At 34.9% G+C, this 27,629-nt stretch overlaps 1 protein-coding gene across 1 annotated transcript; it reads left to right on the top strand.

Moving 5' to 3' along the window:
• Positions 1–1,482: 1,482 nt before the first annotated feature.
• On the top strand, positions 1,483–26,002 carry LOC137398854 (coiled-coil domain-containing protein 1-like). The gene is made up of 3 exons (XM_068085028.1): positions 1,483–1,603; positions 24,883–25,706; positions 25,874–26,002. The coding sequence occupies exons 1-3, from the start codon at positions 1,483–1,485 to the stop codon at positions 26,000–26,002; spliced, it is 1,074 nt and encodes a 357-aa protein (XP_067941129.1).
• The last annotated feature ends 1,627 nt before the right edge of the window (positions 26,003–27,629 follow it).

The following is a 27,629-nucleotide window of genomic DNA, read 5'->3' as shown; positions in this document are numbered from 1 at the left end:
TGAGACTTCTGCTACCTGGAGCTTCCAGAGCAGATCTACATAGACCGAGGAGCACAGTTTGAGAGCCAAATGATGACCGAACTTTGCCAACTCATTGGAACATTGGAAAGATACATACCACTTATTACTATCCACAAGTCAATGAAATCGTGGAACGGAGTAACCCGGGACTCGGAGATTCCTTGAAGGCATTGCTCTTAGCCCGGGGACAGGACGAATAGAATCTGTTGCTTTCCCGACTGATGAGAGCATACCAAGGCACTCCCCTCTGCAACCAAAGAAACAGCCAACATGCTGATGTTGGGACAGGAGCTGAGGTTGCCAGACCATCTGGAGAGCCACCCCCCACCGACTGAGTTCTTTCCTCCTCACGAAAAAAGCCCTCAAGATACAGCGAAAACTAAAAACAGTGCATGAGACGCTACGACAGAATCAGATGAAAGTGAAACAGGAAGACCGAGAGGAGCCACCGCTGTACGTCCCAGGTGACTGGGTATGGCTCACGAACAAACGCCGGAGGCGGAGGAAAAACCTCAAGCTACAGGCAAGGTTCGTGGGACCGCACCAAGTCGTAAAGGCCTGGGCAACCACAATTAGCTGGTAGAAAGACAGGGCAAGTTTTCAATCCAGAGCGAAGCAAGGCTGAAGCCCTACCATGCTTGTCCAGAGAGACTGGGACAAGCCCCAGCTACTCTGGAACCAAGAAGGGGCCCTAACCTGAACGGAGCTCAACACAGCAGGCCAGAGAGAAAGCTAGAAGAAGTCTGGTATGACCCTTTACCGGTAATGTTGCTCCCCACCTGAGAAACAATGTTGATGGAGGCCGCGGAAAATCAAGGGCAGGAGACAACTTCAGTAAAAAATCTGGCCAAACCAGAAGAAGGGAATCAGCAAAGACCAAGCTCTGTAATAATCAATCCGGTCCCACTCAAAGAAGTTCCCGGAGAACCGGAATCAAACCAAGAGGAGGCCAGAGCCACGGCGACACTAGAAATCCCATCAGCTCTGGTCCGGCACAATCCGAGGTCGGCCTGGACCACTAGAAAGCTGAAACAGTACGGAGAGGGAGTATGCTACTCTATGGAATTGCTGGAAAATGGTCAGGAGGTCGAACAGAATAGTAGTAAAACGGTTCTCATGGATGCGACCATTGCTTTCCTTTTAAAGCACTCGTTTTCTCTAGACAACGTTAGAGCACTTGAAAAGATGGATGGCGAAAGTAACACCTTTCTACAGGATTTATTGTTTTTGGTCACTACCCGGGGAAGGAGACGATCTAGGAGACGATCTCAGAAAAATCTAGCAGCCCACGACACGACTCCACTCTCTAGCCCGGACTCCTCCGGCCTTGACAAGGAGGAGCCAGACGACCCTAGACCAACCTGGACACCATACTCTGGTCGAGATAGTGGGGCGGACCCCTGCTAGCCAGGCCTTGCTACAAACCCAGCGTAGCTGGGCCCAGCTGCTGGCACAGGATGCATGAGACTGGGAAAAGGCTGCAGAGACCATGCAGAACTTACTGAGGCAAGGACACTTAGAGGGCCAAGAATGCCAGCTGCTACTGGACGAGGTGGATCGCCTCCGCACGGAGATCGCCAGCGTGAGGCCCTGGCACAACTAGTACTTCCCCAAGATGTTAATTGGAGACCCTAGTTGCCAATGGAGGGAGTGTGTGGTGGATGGTGTCCACCTCCGAACCAAAGTCGAGCCAAAGCCTAGCCGAGCCGAGCTGGGTCAGGTCCAGCCAAGTAGAACGAGAGGCAGTGCCTTCTCGCTATATAAGCTTGAATATTTGTGATAGAAGACAGAGCTGTTCTGAGCCTGTTAATTGCATGTGCTTGACTATTCTTGTACTCTTATGAATGAAGCAGAAAATACATGTATAAACTTATGCATCGAGTCTTATACTGGTGGAGCAAGTAAAGGTGGTAAAAGTATATATATATATATATATATATATAAATTGTTTCCTCACTCCGATTAACCCGTATGGGTGGTAATTTCTGCTCTAATTCGGGTCTCCTACCAGAGACCTGGGAGTTTGAGCATTCGTCTCAAAATCTTACCTGTTCCCAATAGCGCACTTTTCTGCAACTCACCTGAGTTGATTGCTGTCGGTATTTGGGCAAGCCACATTTTATGCGCTGGTGTTATTGCGCCCAGTGCCCCAATGACTTCTGAGACTACCGTTGTTCTTACATTCCAGCATTTTTCAATCTCTTCTCCAAGAGGGAGATATTTCTCTACCTTTTCTTTTTCTTTGCTGGCGATATTGTAGTCATTGGGTACTGCTATATCTATTATAGTAGCTCTCTTGTTCTCCTTGTCCACCACCACTATATCTGGTTGGTTTGCTAGGACATGCTTGTCAGTCCAGATGTAGAAGTCCCAGAGAATCTTACTCGGTCATTTTCATTGACCTTACCAAGAGCTTCTCACCAGTGTTGCGGCTTATTAAAGCCATATTCATCACATAGACTTCTATACACAACACCTGCGACATGATTATGCCGCTCAGTGTATGCTAGCTGCTTGCATCCACTGATGATGTGTTGGATGGTCTCAGGCGCATCTTTGCACGGTCTGCATCTAGGATCGTCTATAGTGTGATAGATATTTATATATATATATATATATGTGTGTGTGTGTGTGTGTGTGCGTGCGTGCGTGTGTGTGTGTGTGTATGTATGTATGTGTGTATGTGTGTATGTATGTGTGTATGTATGTGTGTATGTATATTCAAGTATGTGCAAGTATTAAAGCGCCAGTCCAACAATCTGAAAACCATGGGTTATAGTATCATCAAAAGTATCTTTTATCCTAACCTTGCCAGGTACACATCGCTTGTTCTTATTATAGTAAAAGTATATTTCTGTTTTACTCTATTCTAGATGTATAAAATATTCGTTATTAGTTTTCCTTCACACAGGATGCTAATCTGCTTCTTACAGGACTTGAACTTGAAACGTACAAGTTTACAGACAGGTAAGCAGTTTTACTCAAATTATGAGATTATTATTTACATACTTATGCAATAGCCGCACATAGTTACCATAAAACCTCGATTTAAATGCCACTTCTATTTGACCGCCTCTATAGGAGCAGGGTTGAAAAATAGAGCCTCCTCCTTTAATTGAACACCACCTCTATTTGACCGCACTTTGATATTTTCAGTTTTTTATGAACCCATAATAGAAAGTGATCAGCAGAAAAGTGTCCACAAAATAGTACTAATAATGACTTGTTGCACCAATAACAGTTAATTCTTTCATTCCTTCTGTACATATTGAAGTTCGTTTTCTAACTCCAAAGCTTTATGGTATCGTCGTCCAAATTTTGAATGCTGCATCATAGAAATAATTAATAACTGTATCAGGCTAATACTAGTTTTTTGTTTAATGGGGTGTCGATACTTCGGCGTATGTAAAAATTGTTTTAGCAATTACGATGAAATCTGCACCATTATGTTAAATCTGCACCATTATAATTAAGGTCAGCTGGCAACAAAATTCATATTACAGTTATTTGGTATCAAAAGATTCACCATGTCTTACTCTGCAGTGTTGTAGGTGCAAAATATGTGGAAATGCGACTACAAGCTCTTAAAAGCTAAAAAACGAACAGTTAATCGCAGCCACACAAAAACTATGTTGGTTAGAACTTTTCCATTTCAATGATGTACTCCACCATTGTGGTAATCGATTTGACGCGTAATGTTATCACGTGAAATGAAAGGCCAATAAAAGGCTCAAAATAAAATGTCTCGTAGCAGTAGTTTATGACAAACACTCTTGGTTTTACCAAAGATCCCATATCAAATATAAATGCTCGCTATAATATAGATGGTCTAATCATCTAGTCATAATCTGATCATGTGACCCATACTTTTTGCCAAATATCACAACCAACTTCTACAGCATTTTTTGACTATCACAGGTGACCAACGGGCTCTTCATTTTTATCAGAGGATGATGTGCACTCCTTCGAGCTAAAGTTAAAAAAACAAACAAATTTTTACGGTATGTTTTGAGATATCAGTTCTCAAAGTGACAGCATTACAATGATGATGAAATATATTAATAGCCTTCAATAGTTTTATTGAAGGCGTGAAGTATATTTGGAAAAATATTTCGACAATTGAGGTTGCATGAAAGTGTAAACAGAAGCAATCGTGTTCCAATACATCCCATTTGAGCCGTTTTAAAAAGGGATTCCAGCCTACGACATTTTTATGATGGCTGCGATTAACTGTTCGTTTTTGAGCTTTTAAGAGCTTGTAATCACATTTCCACATACTTTGAACCTACACCACAGCAGAGCAATTAAGACATGGTGAATATTTTGATACCTAATAACTGTAATGTGAATTTTGTTGCAAGTCAACCTTTAAGACTAAAACTTGTGCTTGGTGTGCATGCAGCTAAAAGTCTCATTATTTGCAAAGAAAGTTTTCTAAATAACAGAGAGTAAAAGTTTTGCTTGGCTCAAAAATTGTTTTGATGCTAATATCAACTAGTTCAGCAGTGCAAAAAAGCAGTTGAGGTCGGAAGACATTGTGAAAAGTATTGAACAGCCAGAGAAGGATGGAATGATTTTAAACAAAAGCAACGATCTGAACACAACTGGTAGAGCAAATGATGCAAATATTTGTGTTTCAAAAATGTTAATTTTGGTTTTTTAATCTATTATAAAGATGGTTTGTTTATGTCACTAGTTTTTGACTATATATGTTTTTAGCATTTTATAGATTATCATCATCATATAATTTATAAACTTGCAGATTTATAGCGTATTATTTGATAGCATCATTGTGATTATCTAAACTCGGCTTACAATAGATAGTCATTCATAACGCCTTTTCTATTGAACATAAAAAGCAGTTTTGGCTGCAAACTGTGGCAAACATATCGATGGGTGCAATGAGCCTTTAAGCAACAAGCTAGTATGATTATAAAATAAATTTATAATTATACTATATATATATTATATTATATAATATATTTTTTTAATCTATTATAAAGATGGTTTGCTTATGTCACTAGTTTTTGACTATATATGTTTGTAGCATTTTATTCATTATCATTATCATATAACTTATAAACTTTCAGATTTATATCGTATTATTTGATAGCACCATTGCATTAATCTAAACTTGGCTTACAATGAATCGACATTCATAACTCCTCTTCTATTGCACATAAAAATGCCGTTTTGCATGCAAACTTTAGCAAACATATCAATGAGTGCAATGAGCCTTTAAGAAAAATTGTTGCACACAATTATAAAATAAATGTATTTATAAAAGGAGTGCACTTTTTTAAAACTTTGATGTAACAATATAACACAACATAGCCCATAACAATGATCTTTAAACGCAAATTTAATTCATAGACATTATATAAAAATGACTAAAAATTTTGTTCATTTAAAATCTGATGGTCAATAGTTTGACCAAATACCAATTATCAAAATATAATTTTAGGTGATTGAAATTTTGCAAGATTGCAAGTTGTTTTATAAAAAGTGCCTAATAAAATAGATATGTTGATTTGAACAAATATATAAACAGCAGCCACTAAGTGTTATGTGAAACAGTTTACAAGTAGTGTGCTCCCAAGCAGTGTTATTATCCATGTCGATCTCTCAAGTCGTACTGCCAGCGTGCTAACCAGAATAATTAGAAAAGATAATTTTTCGGATAGCAAAACCAAAACGTTTGCATCAGTACTTTACTGTATTTAGAAAAAAATAGTTACTTCTTACGACACTGTAATTCATAAGCCATAAATTTATCACAAGGCAGCATAGAAAAATAATAAAAGGTAAATTGAAACGAAATAAATACATCCCAAAGTCTTCCTAAATTGAAAGTCATACAGAAAAATACAGAAGTTATGCAGTCTTGCCTATTCACTGAATATATTACACACTAAATATTAAAAAAGCAATATTCAGTTTAGAGCAGGTATCAGTGCTCTAACTTTGGTTTCAAAGTGCTGCAACAATAGTGAATACTATCAACAATCTATCAAAAAGCTGTAAGTACGTATTTCATGTCTGTAATAACAAAAGATATTTTATATTTCTCATCAATCAGGCAAGAAACACTTTTAGACGCTCGAAAGTTTAAAAATTGGAAGTACTTTTACAAGTAGTACCTAATAAATAAAGTCCTCTAATATGCACAAATATATAAACATAAGCCACCAAGTACTAAGCAGAACAAGTCACAAGCAGTGCGCTCCATGCTATGAAATGTTTTACTGTTAAACATTATGATAATCCTATACAAGCACTTCAAGGTTGTTATACAAACTCCAAACCATTGAATCTATTCCGATGTTGCCTCAAAGTTCTCATTTAATCTAGCCAGTGACCCAGTTACATCCTCAAAAATAAACTGTATTATAAATTCACTGTGGTTTGTGTGTAGATGCTAGTGGGTACGCTGGTTGAAGCCACATACTTGTGGTCAGGCAGTTGCTCTATAATGTTCCCATTGCTTATACACATCAGAAATGCTACCCCATAGCTAATGAAATGCATTAGCAGGTGCTTGATTTCTCCATTGACCAAAAGTTCTAACAAACATTAGACGATTCCAATTCCAATGTAACCAACAGCTAAAAATATTAAAGCAAAGCAGGAATCTCCAACATTCTTCAACTCTTTGCTTAAACCATCTGCTTCCCTTTGGCTTGAATAATCTAAAACAGAAAATAAAATGGATGGCAGATGACTACAACCCTAGTTACAGTTGACCTTCAGACAACCTCAAAGAGTGAATTTAGATTTTCTGCTCTTAAGGAACTGGTGATTGAGTGCATTTGAGATGTTTGAGAGATTGTTTATTTGAACTGCGATGCTCTGCATTGACTGTAGTACATGTGGGTATATGCAGGCAAATGTGAGTAAACATGGATACATATGGATGTATGTGAGTACACGTGAGTATGTGTAGATATATGCGAGTATGCGTGGGTATATGTGGGTACACATGGGTACAGTTATGTATAACTGGGTATGGGTGTAAACATGTGAGTATATGTGGGTACATTTGGGTGCATGTGGGTACACGAGGGTACATATGAGTATATGCTTGTATATGTGTGTACATGAAGATGCAGGTAGATACATGTGATTACATGTAAGTACATGCTTATTCATGTGGATATATGTGAGTATATGTGGATAAATATGGGTCCATGGTAACTAAGTAGAAGAAAGTCTCAAATGGATAAGCCATAAAAACTGTAGCCCTAAATATTTCTGAACCTTTTCAAGTTTCTAGTCTAGAATAACCTTAAAACACATTTGTGAAAAAATGTTTTATTGGAATCATTAGGGAGCAAATAATTGCTGCATCACTAAAATGGCATGCAGGAGAAAACAACTCTAAGTTTATGGATACATGTGGTGTAAACTCTACAATCTACTCTAAAATCTACAAATGGCATTGTTTTTAAGTTATCTCTTCTAAGTAGACTTTGTAAGTATTTTAATGAGCTGGTATTCGTGTTGCTAAACTAAATATATTTTAGTTTTTTTATCTTCTTATTGATAGAAATGACAACCAGCTTATATTCGACAACTATTATGGTCCGTTCGCTCATTTCAATTTGCAATAACAAAAAAGTGGATTAGGGCAATAACACTAATTTGAAAACTAAACTTTGAAAACTTTCCAAATAGACAAATCATTTACATAGGTAGATTACTATGTTATATTTTAAATATATGCATGTCAATAATCATAGGTATAGAATCATGTTACAGCCTAGATGGTATACATACTAGTAATCATAGGTAGAGTATCATGTTATACCTTAGATGATATACATACTAGTAATCATAGGTAGAGTATCATGTTATACCTTAGATGATATACATACTAGTAATCATAGGTAGAGTATCATGTTATAGCTTAGATGATATACATACTAGTAATCATAGGTAGAGTATCATGTTATAGCTTAGATGATATACATACTAGTAATCATAGGTAGAGTATCATGTTATAACTTAGATGATATACATACTAGTAATCATAGGTAGAGTATCATGTTATAACTTAGATGATATACATACTAGTAATCATAGGTAGAGTATCATGTTATAACTTAGATGATATACATACTAGTAATCATAGGTAGAGTATCATGTTATAACTTAGATGATATACATACTAGTAATCATAGGTAGAGTATCATGTTATACTTTAGATGATATACATACTAGTAATCATAGGTAGAGTATCATGTTATACTTTAGATGATATACATACTAGTAATCATAGGTAGAGTATCATGTTATACTTTAGATGATATACATACTAGTAATCATAGGTAGAGTATCATGTTATAACTTAGATGATATACATACTAGTAATCATAGGTAGCGTATCATGTTATAACTTAGATGATATACATACTAGTAATCATAGGTAGAGTATCATGTTATACCTTAGATGATATACATACTAGTAATCATAGGTAGAGTATCATGTTATACTTTAGATGATATACATACTAGTAATCATAGGTAGAGTATCATGTTATACTTTAGATGATATACATACTAGTAATCATAGGTAGAGTATCATGTTATACTTTAGATGATATACATACTAGTAATCATAGGTAGAGTATCATGTTATAACTTAGATGATATACATACTAGTAATCATAGGTAGAGTATCATGTTATACTTTAGATGATATACATACTAGTAATCATAGGTAGAGTATCATGTTATAACTTAAATGATATACATACTAGTAATCATAGGTAGAGTATCATGTTAGACTTTAGATGATATACATACTAGTAATCATATGTAGAGTATCATGTTATACTTTAGATGATATACATACTAGTAATCATAGGTAGAGTATCATGTTATACTTTAGATGATATACATACTAGTAATCATAGGTAGAGTATCATGTTATACTTTAGATGATATACATACTAGTAATCATAGGTAGAGTATCATGTTATACTTTAGATGATATACATACTAGTAACCATAGGTAGAGTATCATGTTATAACTTAGATGATATACATACTAGTAATCATAGGTAGAGTATCATGTTAGACTTTAGATGATATACATACTAGTAATCATATGTAGAGTATCATGTTATACTTTAGATGATATACATACTAGTAATCATAGGTAGAGTATCATGTTATACTTTAGATGATATACATACTAGTAATCATAGGTAGAGTATCATGTTATACTTTAGATGATATACATACTAGTAATCATAGGTAGAGTATCATGTTATACTTTAGATGATATACATACTAGTAATCATAGGTAGAGTATCATGTTATAACTTAGATGATATACATACTAGTAATCATAGGTAGAGTATCAATCTACATAATCAGATAGCCAGCATCATGTGTACATTTGCAGGGCAGGCTGCTGCACTGCTTTCACAGCAGTGCAGTTTCAATCTATAAGCGCGTTCATTGAGTGCAATTGTCTTTATGTATGCATAGACACATTTTTGAAATTCTAAGCCAATAGAAAGCAGCAAATTTATATAGAAAGTTGTTGCTCTATGATTGTGAACTGAGCCTGGCGTTGCTTAGAGTGGGCCTATGTTTCACATTAGATAAGCCGTACATAATGCGGGAAACTGTTCCACTAGTTTTTCTAAAAATATATTATATTTTAAAATAGATTAAAAGTAGCCCATTGCATTTGTTTTTATCAATAGTTTCACACCCAGCTCAGAGAATCATTGTGATCGTGCATTGGCTGGCAGTTTGGCTTGCAGAAGTGATCAGGTTTCACATATAAGCTTTTGGACACCAAAAATTTACTTCCTTGACCTTCAGTACACTCATTTGGGTATCGATATATATAAATATAAAGAAATTTTCTGTGCAAAAGCTTTTATTACCCAAGCAACTCTTGACATTTAACTTGTCATTTCATAAGGCAAGGAGCTCATTCACAAACAATATTCATTTTGCAACTTCTCTGAGAGAGTACAAGGTTGGCCGTAAGAAAAACATTGTTCCTTTACCACTGCAAGGGTCTGTTTTTGAAATCTGTTCATAGATATTGCAAAGGACAACTTTCTAAGAAAAATAATTTGTATGAAGTGCATGCAGCAAGTGGGTGCTTAAGAGGCTTGCTCTCAGGAAAAGGCAGAGGCTTTGAATCAAATATGTTTGATAATTTGAAGGAAAATATGGAGCATCTGCTTCTGAGGTTTAGATTAAATCAGCCAAAAATTGTGGTCACACAGAGCATTTACGCCTTCAGACACACAATGATAAAGCGTGATTCATTAATCTAGATTATTATTAACATTATCATTTTATTATTTTTATTGCTATTATTACATGTATGTTATTATGATTATTTTTATTGCTACTATTATATTATTATGGTTATTTTTATTGCTATTATTATATTATTATGGTTATTTTTATTGCTATTATTATATTATTATGGTTATTTTTATTGCTATTATTACATGTATATTATTATGATTATTTTTATTGCTACTATTATATTATTATGGTTATTTTTATTGCTATTATTATATTATTATGGTTATTTTTATTACTATTATTATATTATTATGGTTATTTTTATTGCTATTATTATATTATTATGGTTATTTTTATTGCTATTATTATATTATTATGGTTATTTTTATTGCTATTATTATAATATTATGGTTATTTTTATTGCTATTATTATATTATTATGGTTATTTTTATTGCTATTATGTTATTATTATGGTTATTTTTATTGCTATTATTATATTATTATGGTTATTATTATTGCTATTATTATATTATTATGGTTATTTTTATTGCTATTATTATATTATTATGGTTATTTTTATTGCTATTATTATATTATTATGGTTATTTTTATTACTATTATTATAATATTATGGTTATTTTTATTACTATTATTATATTATTATGGTTATTTTTATTGCTATTATTATATTATTATGGTTATTTTTATTGCTATTATTATATTATTATGGTTAATTTTATTACTATTATTATATTATTATGGTTATTTTTATTGCTATTATTATATTATTATGGTTATTATTATTGCTATTATTATATTATTATGGTTATTTGTATTACTATTATTATATTATTATGGTTATTTTTATTGCTATTATTATATTATTATGGTTATTTTTATTACTATTATTATATTATTATGGTTATTTTTATTGCTATTATTATATTATTATGGTTATTTTTATTGCTATTATTATTGCACCAACGGAAGGCTGTCAGTTAATCGTACTTACATAAATCCGATCCTTTTGTAGTATTCATTAAAAATCTTTCTTGTCTTTGGGCTTGATGTCGCTGCACTGGAGAAATAATGTAGGCAGTAATTAAAATTGTCTATAAAATATTTCTATGTACAGCTGTCCAACTCATGACATTCGGTCTAGTAGACTGACACTCTACTACCTGCACAATTAACTGCCTGCTGGCTTTCTACCAAACTAGCAGAAAGCCTGCAAATGTCCAGACTTACTTTTATTTGTAATAGCACAGCCAGCAGGTAAAATATTAAGAGGCAGCTTCTCAGGAACCAAATAGAGTTTTGAGATAAAATGTTTTGTCAACACCAACACAATGTGTGTTAGTAATATATATGGTAGTGGCTATTTTACATTTGGTGATGAGATGGCCAATAGTCATATTGGAGTATCATGTTATATCTTAGATGGTAGCCTATATGTATTGGAGGTCACCAGGAATTATTTTTTTGCTAGGTGCAGACTTTTCCTAATCCGCTAATAAGCTTGCTGGGCCTAAGTATATTGCTGTTCGTTAAGCAACTCATTGTTTACAAGAAAAGCTAAGGATTAACCTTTGCCTGCCATATAAAGGCACGTAGTGCCACAGTTGTGAACAGGACAAAGCGAGAACTTCAGCACAGAAACACTCGTCCTCACTCACACTATGCTGTTAGTGACAATATATTTGCTCGTATGTATGGACAGATGATTAGAAGTAAAGAGGCTTCATTTGGTTGTTCATATTGTTTTTGTACATACTATATAGCTGCACTTATTATAGAAATTTTCTTTGCAGTTTTACGTTCAATGGAATAAACGTATACACACTCATTCCCAGCATCAGTTATACTCATTTGGAAATCCATACCAGGCGCAACAGTATATATACAGAGAATCATACAATTTTGCTATAGCTTGAAGGTTTTTTTTCTGAGTTGACAGATTTAAAATCTTCATTTCCAATGATATTACAAGAGGAAGCTACAAGGGTAAAAGATTCGCATTTGTGCACAGCTGAACAACAATTTAGATTAAGATACCTGTGATGAGAAGCTGTGAACATCAGCTTTGTTAAAAAGCACTGATTGTTAGATATTAAAATTAATTGTAGTTTGTTGGTCAAACTACTACAGCTGTTTAGCACAGCTGATATATACAGCATAAGCATACAGCATAATGCAATTAGGTGGCGAATAGTTCATCTAGTACTAGTGTCATCAGATCACAATGAAGTGAAAATAGTGAAGGAGTTCCTCTCCCCCTCTCCACCTCTCCCCCTCTCCCCCTCTCAGCCTCTCACTCTCTCCCCCTCTCCCTCTCTCCCTCTCTCCCCCTCCCCCTCTCTCCCTCTCCCCCTCTCAGCCTCTCCCCCTCTCAGCCTCTCACTCTCTCCCCCTCTCCCTCTCTCCCTCTCTCCCTCTCTCCCCCTCCCCCTCTCCCCCTCTCCCCTTCTTCCTATCTCTCTTTCTCCCTCTTCTCCTCTCCCCCTCTCCCCCTCTTCCCATATGCCCCTCTCCCCAAATCGCCCTTTCTCCCACTCCTCCTCTCTCCTCTACCCCTCTCCCCCTCTCCCCCTCTTTCCCAGGTCCAGATATACTAGCATCTTTGAGTTACTGCTGCAGCAGCTAGCTAGAGGATAGGCTCATCTACTTCTGCCTTTTAAGTGTGGCCATGCGACACTTTCTGGAAACTCTATTCAGACTCTTTGTTATGTTTTTCACTTTTTTCAACCAACAGGATACCCTGATTCACTTTCAGCTTACAGCTGGTTGTGCCAGCAACCTGACCCATGACGCAGGTTGTTTTGGTCTTGAGGTTACTGCTCAGCAGTTAAAAGTATCTGTTCTGAACTCAACCTGGCTACCAGCAAAAGAGCATCAGCCCGCAAAACAACACATAATCAAATATGTTTATATTCTTATATTCAGGTCAGCAGAGTTTTGTGAATGAAAGCATGACTAATATCAAATGACGTAAAACACAGAGACCCATTTATCTACACCCACCACCCACTGCCTACACAGTTTAGCACACTGTCTTTCAGTATAGTACACCTTACCGGATTTATATTCTATTGTAAACTGGCATAGTCAAATTTGCCTTGACAGACCAAAAGAATACTCTGTCAAAAGCACCATGGAATTCTTATTCGTCTTGGAATTCTAATCATTATGGTAAATACCCAGCTACTATTACATATTATTCATTTGCTGGAAGTTTGAGCAGGAGTTAACTGTTATTCAGAGTCATTAAGTGCACAAGGAGTTTGCTGATTTCTCTAGAGTTAAGTTCAAACAAATCAAACTTCATTCTAATGAACTAAAACTAAAAGGAAATGAGTTAAAGCTGTTAAAAATATTGAAATAACCAGACAATCATTTTGCACCTTTGAGCCTTCTTTGTAATAGGAACCTTGTAGTCAGATAGGATTAGATATATGATTGCTTAGCTATACCTATATCACTTCAAATTAAAAAATCCGGCTAAATAAAATAAACACGTGTATTTTTGTGCTTGTGTTTGACTCGAACACAATTTGTTAAAATAAATTGAAGTTAAAACGGTTGCTGGCTTTACAATGTTTGAAGTCTTGAAATTGTGGAAGCAAAGATAAGACAGTTCTTGCATGCTAGTTAACACTATTATATTATACTATTTTACATTATAAGGTATTCACTATATTTGACTATATCAAACTACTGGAATTATGTTGTAATATTTTACTCAATGGTAAAATATAATACATTGTGTCATATTATATTTTAGTGTATTTTTGAGATATGTCTATCTCAACATTGAAATATTGCGATATCTCCTCTATATGACAGTTATTATTCCATTGAGAAGATTGTGTAACAGATCTACATACGCTTTATTAGTATTCATTTCTCAAGACATTCATTTACATAATAACTGCACTGAATCCACCATTACACCTGAACACGGTCTTCTAAAGCACGCAGATACCATCTGTGCCAATGTTAACCTTCTTTGTGTGACCATTGTGCCTGCAACAAAATTATAATAGTATTACTTATTATTTGTGTCCTTTTTGTATCTTGTGCTTGGCTCATCAAACAGGCATTCTGATTAATGACTATTATGCTACCAACCCTATATAAAGGAATGCTGACTTTTTACTAAAAGTGTGATCATTGTTAGCCTTGTTAGCTTGTCAGTACTCATGATAGTTTTGCTAATAAATGCTTATAAGACCCGACAATCTTCTCTCAAGAAATCTTTAGGCTTTAGGAATTAAAAGCCACCTTAGAGCAGCATATCGCGCTGTTACATATTTTATCAAGTTATATTATAATATTTTATGTGATATTCTTAAAGAAACTTCCGGTTCCCTTTACTCTCCACAAGCCTGTCAAACAACATCACCGAGTGTTAAGTGGCAATAAAATATATATTTACTAAATAAATATATATAACGTAAAACCTTTAATTAAACGCCATAGCGCTCTATTTTTCAACCTATCTTTTATGGTAGCGATCAATTGGAGGCGGCGTTCAAATAAAAGCTGGCAGTCTATTTTTTAAATGGCTCATCAGAATTTTCGGAAGATAAATTTAGCCCTATTTTGGGTGAAGCGGATTTTGCCTATATTTGTGGTAGTCCGGGAAGTGTGATGCAGCGAGACAACATAAAAAGTCAAGACGCTTCAGCTTGCTCTCTCTAATCTGCTGGCAACAGAGAAGGATGTGTCTTGACTGACGCTCTTGCTCTACTCCGCTATACAGCTACTCACTACCCAGGTATAGCATAATATTTTGCCCTCTTTTTTTTGGCGGACCGATATTAAACATTTTGAATGCAATAAATCTGCTAACTCACCTCTAACTTGTCATAGATTTCTGAATAAATGTGCATCGAGAAACTGAGAAATATCTCTACCAGTTAATATCTATTGCTTGCAATTGACCTGCGATGATATTACAGCCTGTGTCCTTCCTTGCAATTTGTTGGAATTTTCCATTTTTATTTCATTCTAAATTTGAAAACATATTTTTTATTTTATATCTGTATTTAACATTGTTGAATAAAATTTCATTGCACTTCTTGATATGTTAGCTACAGTTTGCTGCCAAAACTAGCTTTTTATGTGCAATAGAAGTGGAGTTATGAGCATCGATCTATTGTAAGCCGTGTTAAGATAGCCACAAGAATGCTAATAAATAACATGCTATAAATCTGCATATTTATAAGTTATACAACAATAATCTATCAAATGATACAAATATATATTCATGAATAAGTGACATAAACTAGCCATACTTATATTACATGCAGAAACAGAAATTTACGTTCTTAAAAAAAATTTATTTCCATCGTTTGCTCGGATAGCTGCGTTCTGATTGTGGCTTTCGATGGAACAAACATCTTCTAGTTGTCCAATACCTTTCATAATATCTTTTAGCCTCAACTCTTCTTTTGCACTGCTGAACTAGTCGACATTAGCATTCAAACAATTTTTTGGCAGAGCAAAACTTCCAAGCGCTGCATTTAGCACTAACACAACGCAAAAGTTTGCTTGCCAAAAGTTTGCTTGCGTAACCTTGGGTCCAAAACTTGCGAACCAATTTTAATAGGCATGTCCTTTGAAGTATTATAGGATTGCGTTGAACAATTAAGAACTACTATTAGCCTGACACAGTTAATAGTTATTTTTTGGCGTTTATTTTAAAGTTCCATCTACCATTATAAATTTAAACTGTTTTTCATATATATACATGTACATTGAAGTATTAGAACCGCCTTAAACAAGGAACCACTATTAGCTTGAGACAGTAATTATTTCTATAGCGTTGCTTTGAAAGTTCATCTACCATCGGAGTTTTAGGCCACTTTTTTAAAATAAGTTTAGGCTACTTTGAAGTACATAAAAAGACCGTGTTAAACAGAGAGCTACTACTAGCATGAAACCGTCATTGATTATTGCTACGATGTTGCTTTCAAAGTTTTAACGAAAAAACGAAAAGCTTTGGAATTGGACAAAGAGAGAATTAATTGTTATTCGTGTAAACGATTCATTGTTCATACAATTCTGTGGAAACTTTTCTACTGATCAGTTGACATTATGGTCTTGAAAAGATCAAATAATGTCAAAGTGGCAGTCAAATAAAGGTGCTATACGGAAACTATACATGCATGACAAGCAACCAAAAACATACATGCAGAGAGCATGTGAGAAGTATGACTCCACCTCAACGATCAATTCTTCCTCTTTATCTATTTTTATTTGTGATTTAGGCTTTGTGCCTTTTTCTTTGTTCTATACACGGTTTCTTCTCTGTCTTTCTTGGTCTCTCGGTCTTCTTCTCAGTATAACGATTTCTTAGTGGTGACTGGGTTTTCCTCAGTATCTCGGAGGCTTGGTCCTATGACCAAGCACCTTTTGGCCACTAAGCCTTTGGTGGCCAAAAGGTGTAACGCATTATGCTACGGCCCTGATCATGGTGCTCCACCGTTACAATATCATCTTGTTTCATATTATTGTGTACTAGTGCTCTGGTAGTCTAGTGTAATTAGAGATCATTAGGGGTGCCTATACAGCACATGGAATAAGTACCTCTACATTTATTCAGAAATACTGTAAAGCTGTCTATTGGTGCTGTGCATCTCGTTGAGTACAATCTTAACCTCTGACCCCTGGTTTCAGACTGACCAATGAACAGACACCATTCTTATTATAGCAAAGACTCTATTTAATTATACTAAACCATGTTATATTATGTTGTAATATAATATTATGATGTATTAAACTGCTACCTGATGTTATATTTTAGTATATCCCCTTGTATCATTTTTATTTTAATGCATTATATCCCCTTACAGTGCATCACTTCATACTATGTTGTACCATACCCTACAGGATGGAAATATTCGTTGGTCATAAAAATTCGCGATTTCGCGAACAGTCAATTCCGCGAATTATTAAATTCCGTGAATAATTAGTTCTATTTTTAATCACAAGAGAGAATAACTACTGCATCAAATTGAAAACTAGTCGTTAGCCTAGTTTTTAATACAAATACTCACGTAATCGAGTTTCAAAACATTTTTAAAATTATTGCCTGAGCTTTGAGCTAACACCATTGCCAATGCATCACATTTCTTTACAAAATTATTCAAGGTTGTCTATACTACAAGATATGCAGAATGGCGTCATCGCGAAAATAGCCGCTAGGCAGAAGTACTAAACGTAGCCGAGTTCCTAAACTTCTTTAAAATCATCGCCGGGCTTCGAGCTTTATTACTATTGCGTCAAACTACAAAATTATTCAAGGTTTTCACAAGTTATTCGGCATGGCTTCATCATCGCAAAAAAGCTCTCCTAGTTTTTTTACATTAAAATCAACTCCATCAATCTCTAATATCGAAGTTGAGGACGATCATGATTCTGATCTGGACATTATGGTATGTATTTGATTTGCAGTGCAGATACGTTTTTCCATAATCAACTGCATTAGTTAATTATTTTGTTTAAAAACTGATTGCTTTCATTAAATACTTCAGCCATTGTTTTTGTACTTCTTTAACACTCGTTAATATTTTTTCTTTTTTGCGTTCACTGCAGATTGAGAATGAAACAACCTACTCCGATTACGAAAACTAGAGACAAGTAGTAATATTCATCAAGGCAGGAATATTGGCAGAGAAGCAACCAGTCAACCTTCATCGACAACAACTTCTTGATATCGCTGCAGCAAACATGATTAAATTACATATTTTATTTCATGTATAGATATATTATAATTTATTACAAACTTGAGTGTACAAATAAAATATTTCAAAGACAAATAAAATTTTACAAACGATGAATGGAGTAAATATAAACAGTTTAGTCATTATGGCGGTTATCTAGCAATAAAATTAAACTGGTACTCTTGATATGTGAATACTAGCGTGCAATGGTGCTCTCTGACAAGTTATTTTGGTAATAGCAGCTCTGTCGCTGTCACTGTCTTGGGTAGATGTTGAAGGCGATTCTCTCGCTACTACATAGCTGGTAAGGAAGTTATCATCAGAACTCTCCTCGTGGCTTACTATTGCAAAGCTCTGCCGGTTGGACAAAGATTTGTGCTCGTAAAGGCGTTTTTGTTCCTTTTTTAAAAACAGATATCCTCTCCTCGTAAGTAGCTGCGGTCACTTCAACCTCAATTTCCATATCTCCCTGAATGATTGGTGATCTTCTAAGAATGACATCTACCACCCTTGCAATCATTGTTCTTCGGTGTATGATGAAAAATCTCTTTCTCACACTAAAACAAATAACGAAGCGGTAGGGATGGAAAAAATAAGTATTGCGTTTTACCGAAGAACCAAAGTAAAATTCGACTAATTTAGTAAATGTGAAAAACTCATTACTTACCACAAGTTGTTGGCTTATCAAAGGCCTTCAAAGCGATGAATATTCGTGAAAACCTCTGGACGCAGCAAAAATTGTTTACCGTAGCTTAGCATGATCGCCTCGCAGTTGTAAGCCAAATATAAACCGGAACACGCGGTGTGCGCATGCGTAAGAATAACTCTATTACTAGCCGCAATAGAGTTAACTTTTCCTAGAGAGTGGCAGTTTTTAACCGCGAATAAATTCATCCGCGAATATGCTTGAAAAGACAATTTTCGCAAAATATAACTCCGCGAATAATTTCATCCTGTACAGTATTATAGTTAATCACAATAAATTAAAAAATTACGTTTAATAACCATTTTTTAAAGTGTAAAAATGGGAGAATACCTTCCCTTAAAAAAATTTTAATCAATCGAGTTTGAGATGACTCAAGCGCCTGAAAAGAATGAATCGAAAGATCATCTGCCTATATACAATTGAAAAAAGAGAACAATAATCAAGTGAGATGAGATTTCTGAACATCTTACCCTAAATATCTTGATTTAAAGACAGAATCACGATTATCATAATGAAAGTGGACTCAGCGCTATTTTGTGGTTCACCTTTCGCGGCTTCAATTTATTAAAAATCAACTGCAATAAATAAAAGTAAATAATAGGATACATTAAGTAAATAAATCTCTCTCATACTCAGTGAGATCTCTTCGTCAGGATCGTTGTGATAGCAGTTGCCGAGGTTCACTGCTTTCCTGTTACGCTTGGTGATATGTACGAGTGAAAAGTGCTTGTGACACTTTCCATAATGTTTCCTAGATGCCTATTACTCCTAAAATTGTTCAATGAACTTATAAAAAAAATGCTTAAGACTAATATGAACGGGACTTCATTTGATATTAGTTTCTATTTTGCGGATTTTCACTTATCGCATTGCCATGGATGGGGCGGGGCAGGTCCCAATAAATGGTGACAAGTGAGGGTATTACTAAACTCCGTTAATTTTAAATATAGCTTTATAGATGCTAACAAGAAACAAAAAATGGTACGATGTAGAGCAAACTAGAAATGTTGTATTTGACGACGATGAAAACAGTCATCGCTGAACCTATCAGCTGCTATTATGCATGGCAGCAATGCAACAGCCTCAGCTTGGTCACTATAACAACTCTCTATACCACACCTACTTTGAGGCATTCAACTTTCACTGCTCTTCAAACAAAACCTTTGAATTGTGGAAGTAATAGTCTTCTCAAACTTTTAAAAAAAATTATTATATGATTTGTCAGGAACTATTGTGGTGGTACTTAAAAAAAACTTACAATATGTTACAACCATTTTGGAGAACAGAATCGGTAGTAGAGTCATTCGGAAATATATGTTTGATACATGTTCAATCATACGGTTGTACATCTTGGTTTCGAGACTATTTTATTTTATCAGCAATAAATGAACTTGTGCAAGTGTGAAATTGAATAGAAGAAGTCAACAGTGTTATCTATATATATATATATATATATATACATATATATATATATATATATATATATATATATATATATATATATATATATATATATATATATATATATATATATATATAAATTGTTTCCTCACCCTGGTTAACCCGTATGGGTGGTAATTTCTGCTCTAACTCGGGTCTCCTACCAGAGACCTGGGAGTCTGAGCACTCGCCTCAAGATCTTAGCTGTTCCCAATAGCGCACTTTTCTGCAACTCATCTGAGTTGATTGTTGTTGGTATTTGGGTAGTGGGATCTCACTGGGTTATATATATATATATATATATATATATATATATATATATATATATATATATATATATATATATATATATATATATATAAACCGGAACACGCGGTGTGCGCATGCGTAAGAATAACTCTATTACTAGCCACAATAGAGTTAACTTTTCCTAGAGAGTGGCAGTTATCATCTTGGTATATATATATATATACCGTGAAACTTAAATAAATCGCCCTCGGATAACTTGCAAACATGGTTAACTCAACGTATTTGTTTGGTCCGTTCCCACTCAATGATAAATGGCTTTAGATAACTCGACCGAAACTCCGTTAACTCGAACAGTTTTTTGCCAAATGACTACCGAGACGGTTGTTACTATCGCTTTAGAATATCACTTTATTCCAAGCCATAGAGATAAACATCGACTTTTAGTAGTTCTTAGGCCTTGTTATTACCAACATCGGCAAAATATTTTCATTAACAACTTTTCTAAAGGTTTGAAAAAATCAAATTTTACCAAACATCCACTTAGCGATAGCACTCCGAAAGCAAGAAAAGCGAGGTAAAATTTGGATAAATTTAAAGAAAAATTGGCAAAATTGATAATGGATTTTTAATAGTAAAGCAGTTTCATAATAACTGACTTACTGCAAAATTGATCTTGGTTAAAACGCTCGGTAGAAAAAAACGTATGTATTTTTTTGAGCGTTTTAACCACGATCAAGTTTTGCCAATTTTAATCTGAGAACGTCCTGGCATTCACGTCGCCTAAAACAACAAACAAATCTCAAGTGATAGAAAAGTATCTATACTTTCTGATTAAAAATATTTAAAACTTCACACGAGAGACCCTTTAACTTGCAACAAGCAATCTATGCTTTTGATTGACATATAGTTTGTATATGTACATGTATCTATACTGATAAATACGTGCACTTATGACTGTCCTGATAACTTGAACGCTCTCATAACTCGAACACTTTTGCTTGGTCCCTTGAAGTTGGAGTTATCCGAGTTTCACTATATATATATATTTATATATATTTTTATGCGCCGGTGTTATTGCCGGTGTTATATTTATGTATATATTTTTATGCACCAGTGTTATTGCGCCCAGTGCCCCAATGACTCCCAGTAGTCATTGGGGCACTGGGCGCAATAACGCTGGCAAATAAAATGTGGCTTGCCCAAATACCAAAAACAATCAACTCAGGTGAGTTGCAGAAAAATGCGCTATTGGGAACAGCTAAGATCTTGAGGCGAGTGCTCAAACTCACAGGTCTCTGGTAGGAGACCCGAGTTAGAGCAGAATTTACCACCCATACGGGGCATCCGGGGTGAGGAAACAATTTTTTTATATATATATATGTACATATATATATATATATATATATATATATATATATATATATATATATATATATATATATATATATACATATATACATACCCTGCTCTTGTGGCATTCATCAAGATGTCAATGACCAAATGGAAGACGGAACTGGAGGCTAATGGCAAAAACCTGGCGAGTGTAAAAATTAAGCGAGGCATCTATCAAGGTGACTCCTTATCACCGCTGCTCTTTTGCATATGCCTAAACCCTCTAAGCAATATGCTGGAGAAGTCTCACTATGGGTACCAGTTTAAGAGTGGCACCAAGATAAACCACCTCTTCTACATGGATGACATCAAGCTGTACGCTAACAAAGAAAGGAACATTGATTCGCTAATACACCTCACGCAGGTATACAGAAAGGACATTGGAATGACCTTTGGTATTGAGAAATATGGAAGGCTAATTCTTAAGAAAAACCATTCTATGCTCACAGATGGCCTAAGAATGCCAAATGGTACCATCAAAGATATAAAAGAAGGGTACAAGTACTTGGGGATTATGCAAAGCAACATCAACCACGAAGCCGAGGTATGTCACAAAGCCATTACCAAATACAAAACACGCCTTTGGCAGGTTCTACGGAGTCAGCTTAATGCCAAGAACGTAGTCATGGCAATAAATACCTACGCACTGCCAGTAATAAGATATCCAGCATGCATAATAAAATGGACTGAGGAAGCCATCAAGGAAACAGATGCAGCAGCTCGTAAACTGCTGACCATGCATGGAGCACTCCACCCAAAATCTGATACTATTAGATTGTATTTTGATAGGAAAGATGGCGGTAGGGGACTCAAAAGTGTACAGCAGATAGTGAAGGAGGAAGAGCAAAGCATCAAAGCCTATGCAGCCTCTATGGCCACTTCAGATAAGTTGCTAGCTGAATTTCAATCGGCTGCTATTACAACGGACCTTTGCCCTGATGGTGAGGAAATTGACTGGCGCACGAAACCTCTTCATGGTGCTCACCACCGAAAAATATCGAAGGTTGGCGATCTTCACCAGACATATATGTGGCTGAACAAAGGAAACCTTACGGCCAATACAGAGTCGCTAATCATGGCAGCCCAGGAGCAACTGCTCCCAACAAGGCAACTCCAAACAAAAATCTATCGCACTAGAAACGATCCTAGATGCAGACTGTGCAAAGATGCACATGAGACCATCCAAAACATCATTAGTGGATGCAAGCAGCTAGCAGGAAATGCATACACTGAGCGGCATAACCATGTCGCAGGTGTTGTGTATAGAAGTCTATGTGACGAGTATGGCCTTAATAAACCACAACACTGGTGGGAAACTCCTGGTAAGATTTTTGTTCATATTTATTTGTTTGGAAGTAATGTAATGGTTAGTCACAGCGTGCTGCCAAAATGCTGCTTTGGCAGTTCATGTTTGAAAGTTTAGTTTCAAATGAGTTCAAAGAAGTTTTTAAATAAAGCACGTATTTATTTGTTAAAAATCAAATAATAAACAAATTTATGTGTACTTTCCACTATCAACTAAATGAATATTTAAAAAAGAATTATTTGATCATTAAAATCATTAATTAAAGTTAAATTGCTTTTAGAACAAGTGCACTTTACCAAAATAACTGTGGTAAAAAGTAAAACGGCATTGCCCATGAAAAGATGTTCTATGAACGCTGATATAAGTCATAGAAATTATATCAAAATATAATTAAAAATTTTGCACATTTTCAACCTGGTGGTCAGTAGTTCGATCAAATACCAATTATCAAAAAATAATTTTAGATTATTGAAATCTTGCAAGATTGCAAGTTATTTTATAACAAGTGCCTAATAAAAGAAGTATGTTGATTTGCACAAACATATAAACAGCAACCACCAAGTTTATGCAGAACATCTCACAAGCAGTGCGCTCACAAGCAGATCAAATGGCTAGCATACTAGTCAGAATAATTAAAAAAAAAATTTTTTATTGAGAGCAAAAATACAAAACATATGCATCAGTATATTGCTGTATTTAAGGAAAAATAATCACTTTTTATGATACTGAAATTCATAAGCCATAAATTTATTACAAAGTAGCATTGAAAAATAATAAAAGCTAAGGTAAGTTAAAACTAAATAAATACATTCCAAAGTCTTTCTAAGTTAAAGGTCATACATAAAAATACAGAAGTTATGCAGTCATTGCTCATTCACTGAATATATTACATGTTAAATATTACAAGAGTAACATTCTGTTTAGAGCAGGTATCATTTCTCTAACTTTGCCTCCCAAGTGTTGTACCAATAGTGAATGCTATCAACAATCTATTACAAAGCTGTAAGTACGTATTTCATGTCTGTAATAGCAAAAGATACTTTGTATTTCTCATCAATCAGACAGGCAATACTTTTAGACGATCGAGAGCTTGAAGATTGGTAGTCCTTTTACAACAAATACCTAATATAGGAAGTACTCTGAGATGCACAAATATATAAACAGCAGCCACCAAGTGCTAAGCAAAACATGTCACAAACAGTGCGTTTGGTACTTTGAGTTGCTTTTCTGTTAAACAGTATCATAATTCTACACAAACACTTCAAGGTTGTTATACAAACTCCAAACCATTGAATCCATTCTGTTGTTGGCTCAAAGTTCTCATTTAATTGGGCCAGTAACCCAGTTACATCCTCAAAAATAAACTGTGTTATAAAGTTCACTGTGGTTTGTATGTAGATGGAAGTGGGTACACTGCTTGACACCACATCATTGTGGTCAGACAGTTGCTCTATAATGTTCCCATTGCTTATACACATCAGTAATGCTACTCCATAGCTAATGAAATGCATTAGCAGGTGCTTGATTTCTCCATTGACCAAAATTTCTAACAAACATAAGACGATTCCAACTCCGATGTAACAAACAGATAAAAATATCAAAGCAAAGCAGGAATCTTCAACATTCTTCAACTCTTTGCTTAAACCATTTGCTTCTCCTTCGCTTGAATAGTCTGCAACAGAAAATAAAATGGATGGCAGATGACTACAACGCTAGTTGCAGCCGACCTTCAGATGATATAGATGTATACATACTACAGATGATATAGATGATAATATAGATGATGATATATATGATGATATAGATGATGATATAGATGATGAAATAGATGGTGATATAGATGATGATATAGATGATGATATAGATGATGATATAGATGATGATATAGATGATGATATATATGATGATATAGATGATGATATAGATGATGAAATAGATGGTGATATAGATGATGATATAGATGATGATATAAATGATGATATAGATGATGATATAGATGCTGATATAGATGGTGATATAGATGATGATATAGATGATGATATAGATGATATAGATGATATAGATGATGATATAAATGATGAGATAGATGATGATATAGATGATGATATAGATGATGATATAGATGATGATATAGATGATGATATAGATGATGATATAAATGATGATATAGATGATGATATAGATGCTGATATAGATGGTGATATAGATGATGATATAGATGATGATATAGATGATATAGATGATATAGATGATGATATAAATGATGAGATAGATGATGATATAGATGATGATATAGATGATGATATAGATGATGATATAGATGATGATATAGATGATGATATAAATGATGATATAGATGATGATATAGATGCTGATATAGATGGTGATATAGATGATGATATAGATGATGATATAGATGATATAGATGATGATATAAATGATGAGATAGATGATGATATAGATGCTGATATAGATGATGATATAGATGATGATATAGATGATGATATAGATGATGGTATAGATGATGATATAAATGATGATATAGATGGTGATATAGATAATGATATAGATGATGATATACATGTAGATGATGATATAGATGATGATATACATATAGATGATATAAATGATATACATACTAGTAATCACTAGTAGAGTATCATGTTATAAATTAGATTATATATATACTCGTAAGCATAGATAAAAATAAAGAGAAACCCTGGCCATCTACTTTAGCTAAAAAACCACAGGTAGAAGCCACCTGTTGGCCAGTCAAGTTGGCATTGAGGCTGACTAGCTGCAGCAAGGAGATCACCCAGCTGACCCTCAGCACTCAAGGCTTTGCAGTTGGAGCTAGCACGAGCAGACGCTCCGTGTAAACGAGTTCTAATAAAGCAAGTTTCTGGGGGCGCATTTCTGGAGTCATCCACTGCCACAAACCTGCCTCTAATGGCGGAGGAAAGAATGTGGAAGAAAGCAGCCGATTTCCTAGTTGAGTTACAGCATGGCTAATCAACTGGCCACAACACCTGCTAGCTTACAAAAAAATGTCTCATGTTAGCCGGGCCAAAAGAGAGATGAGCTACCCTATTGAACCGAATTAGGAAGGGACAAAAGGGCAAAAGCGGGACTAGCCAGCCACTAGAGTGCAATAAAGGACTGGCTTGCTACCGGCAAGCACTGAGATGACCGGCCGACTTCAGCAAAAGAGGGCATCATTATATATGAACTTCCTTTCATATATCCTTATATATGTTTACAGGAGGTAATTGAGACAGAGAAAGTAGAGCGAAAGAAATCCTTATTTATACAATTGATCGTATGTAGTTTTAATTTACCAGAAATCATGGATAGGGTATCATACTATAGCTTAGATGATATACGTACCAGTAATCAAGGTAGAATACCAAGTAATAACTCAGATGGTATACATACTGGTAATCATAGGTAGAGCATCATGTTATAAATTAGATGGTATACATACTGGTAATCATAGGTAGAGCATCATGTTATAAATTAGATGGTATACATACTGGTAATCATAGGTAGGTCATCATGTTATAACTTAGACAATATACCTAATAGTAATCATAGGTAGAGAACCAAATTGATAGCTTAGATAATATACATACCAGTAATCATAGGTAGAGTATGATTCTACATAATCACATATCCAGCTACCTGCTTGTACATTCGCAGTGCATATCGCTTCACTGATTTCCCAGGAACAATCTATATACGCGTTCACTGAGTGAAATTGACCTTATGAATGCATTCTTGAGTTTTTAATCAAATAGATAGCAGCCAATCTTTACAAAAAGTTATAGCTCTAAGATTGTGAACTGAGCCTGGTCTTGCTTATGGTGAGCGTGTTTTTACACATTAAATAAGCTGTGCATAACACATGAAACTCTTTTCCATTATTTCTAAAAATATGTTATATTTTAACATAAATCAAAAGTAGCTTGTTTCATTCGTTTTTATCAATAGTTTCACACTCAGTTCAGAGAATCGTTGTGATCGTGTATTGGCTGGCAGTTTGGTTTGCAGAGGTGATCAGGTTGCACATACCAGCTTTTGGATGCCAAACTTTACTTCCTCGACCTTCAGTACACTTATTTGGGTATCGATATATATAGATATATATAAAGGTTTTGTGTGAAGACTTTTATTACCGGGACAAAACCAGACATTCACTAGTCATTTCATAAAACAAGGTACTTATTCACAAACCATATTTATTTTGCAGTTTCCCTGAGAGAATAAAAATTTAGCCGTAAGAAAGACATTGTTCATCTACCACTGCAAGGGTCTGTCTTTTGAAATTTGATCATAAATGTTGCAAAAGACCATTTTCTCAGAAATATCATTTTCATGAACTGCGTGCATGCAGCAGGTAGGTGTTTAAAAGGTTTGAAAAACCTTTTAAACACCTACCTGCTGCATACAGAAACCAGTTGGAGGCTTTGAATAAAATGTTTTGGCAATGTGGACGACGTGCTTCTG

Source organism: Watersipora subatra, chromosome 6 (genome assembly GCF_963576615.1).
Source record: "Watersipora subatra chromosome 6, tzWatSuba1.1, whole genome shotgun sequence".
Taxonomy (NCBI): Eukaryota; Metazoa; Bryozoa; class Gymnolaemata; order Cheilostomatida; family Watersiporidae; genus Watersipora; species Watersipora subatra.
The sequence above is the reverse complement of the archived record's forward strand: the minus strand, read 5'-3'. Positions and strand labels throughout refer to the sequence as shown.

Excerpts from the sequence above, each read along its gene's own strand:
- LOC137398854 (XM_068085028.1), top strand. The coding sequence starts at position 1,483 with ATGAGACTGGGAAAAGGCTGCAGAGACCATGCAGAACTTACTGAGGCA. Across the intron at positions 1,604-24,882 it reads TCCGCACGGAGATCGCCAGC|ATGATATAGATGATAATATA; the intron begins GTGAGGCCCTGG and ends TACATACTACAG. Across the intron at positions 25,707-25,873 it reads ATATAGATGATGATATACAT|GTAGAAGCCACCTGTTGGCC; the intron begins GTAGATGATGAT and ends AAAAAACCACAG.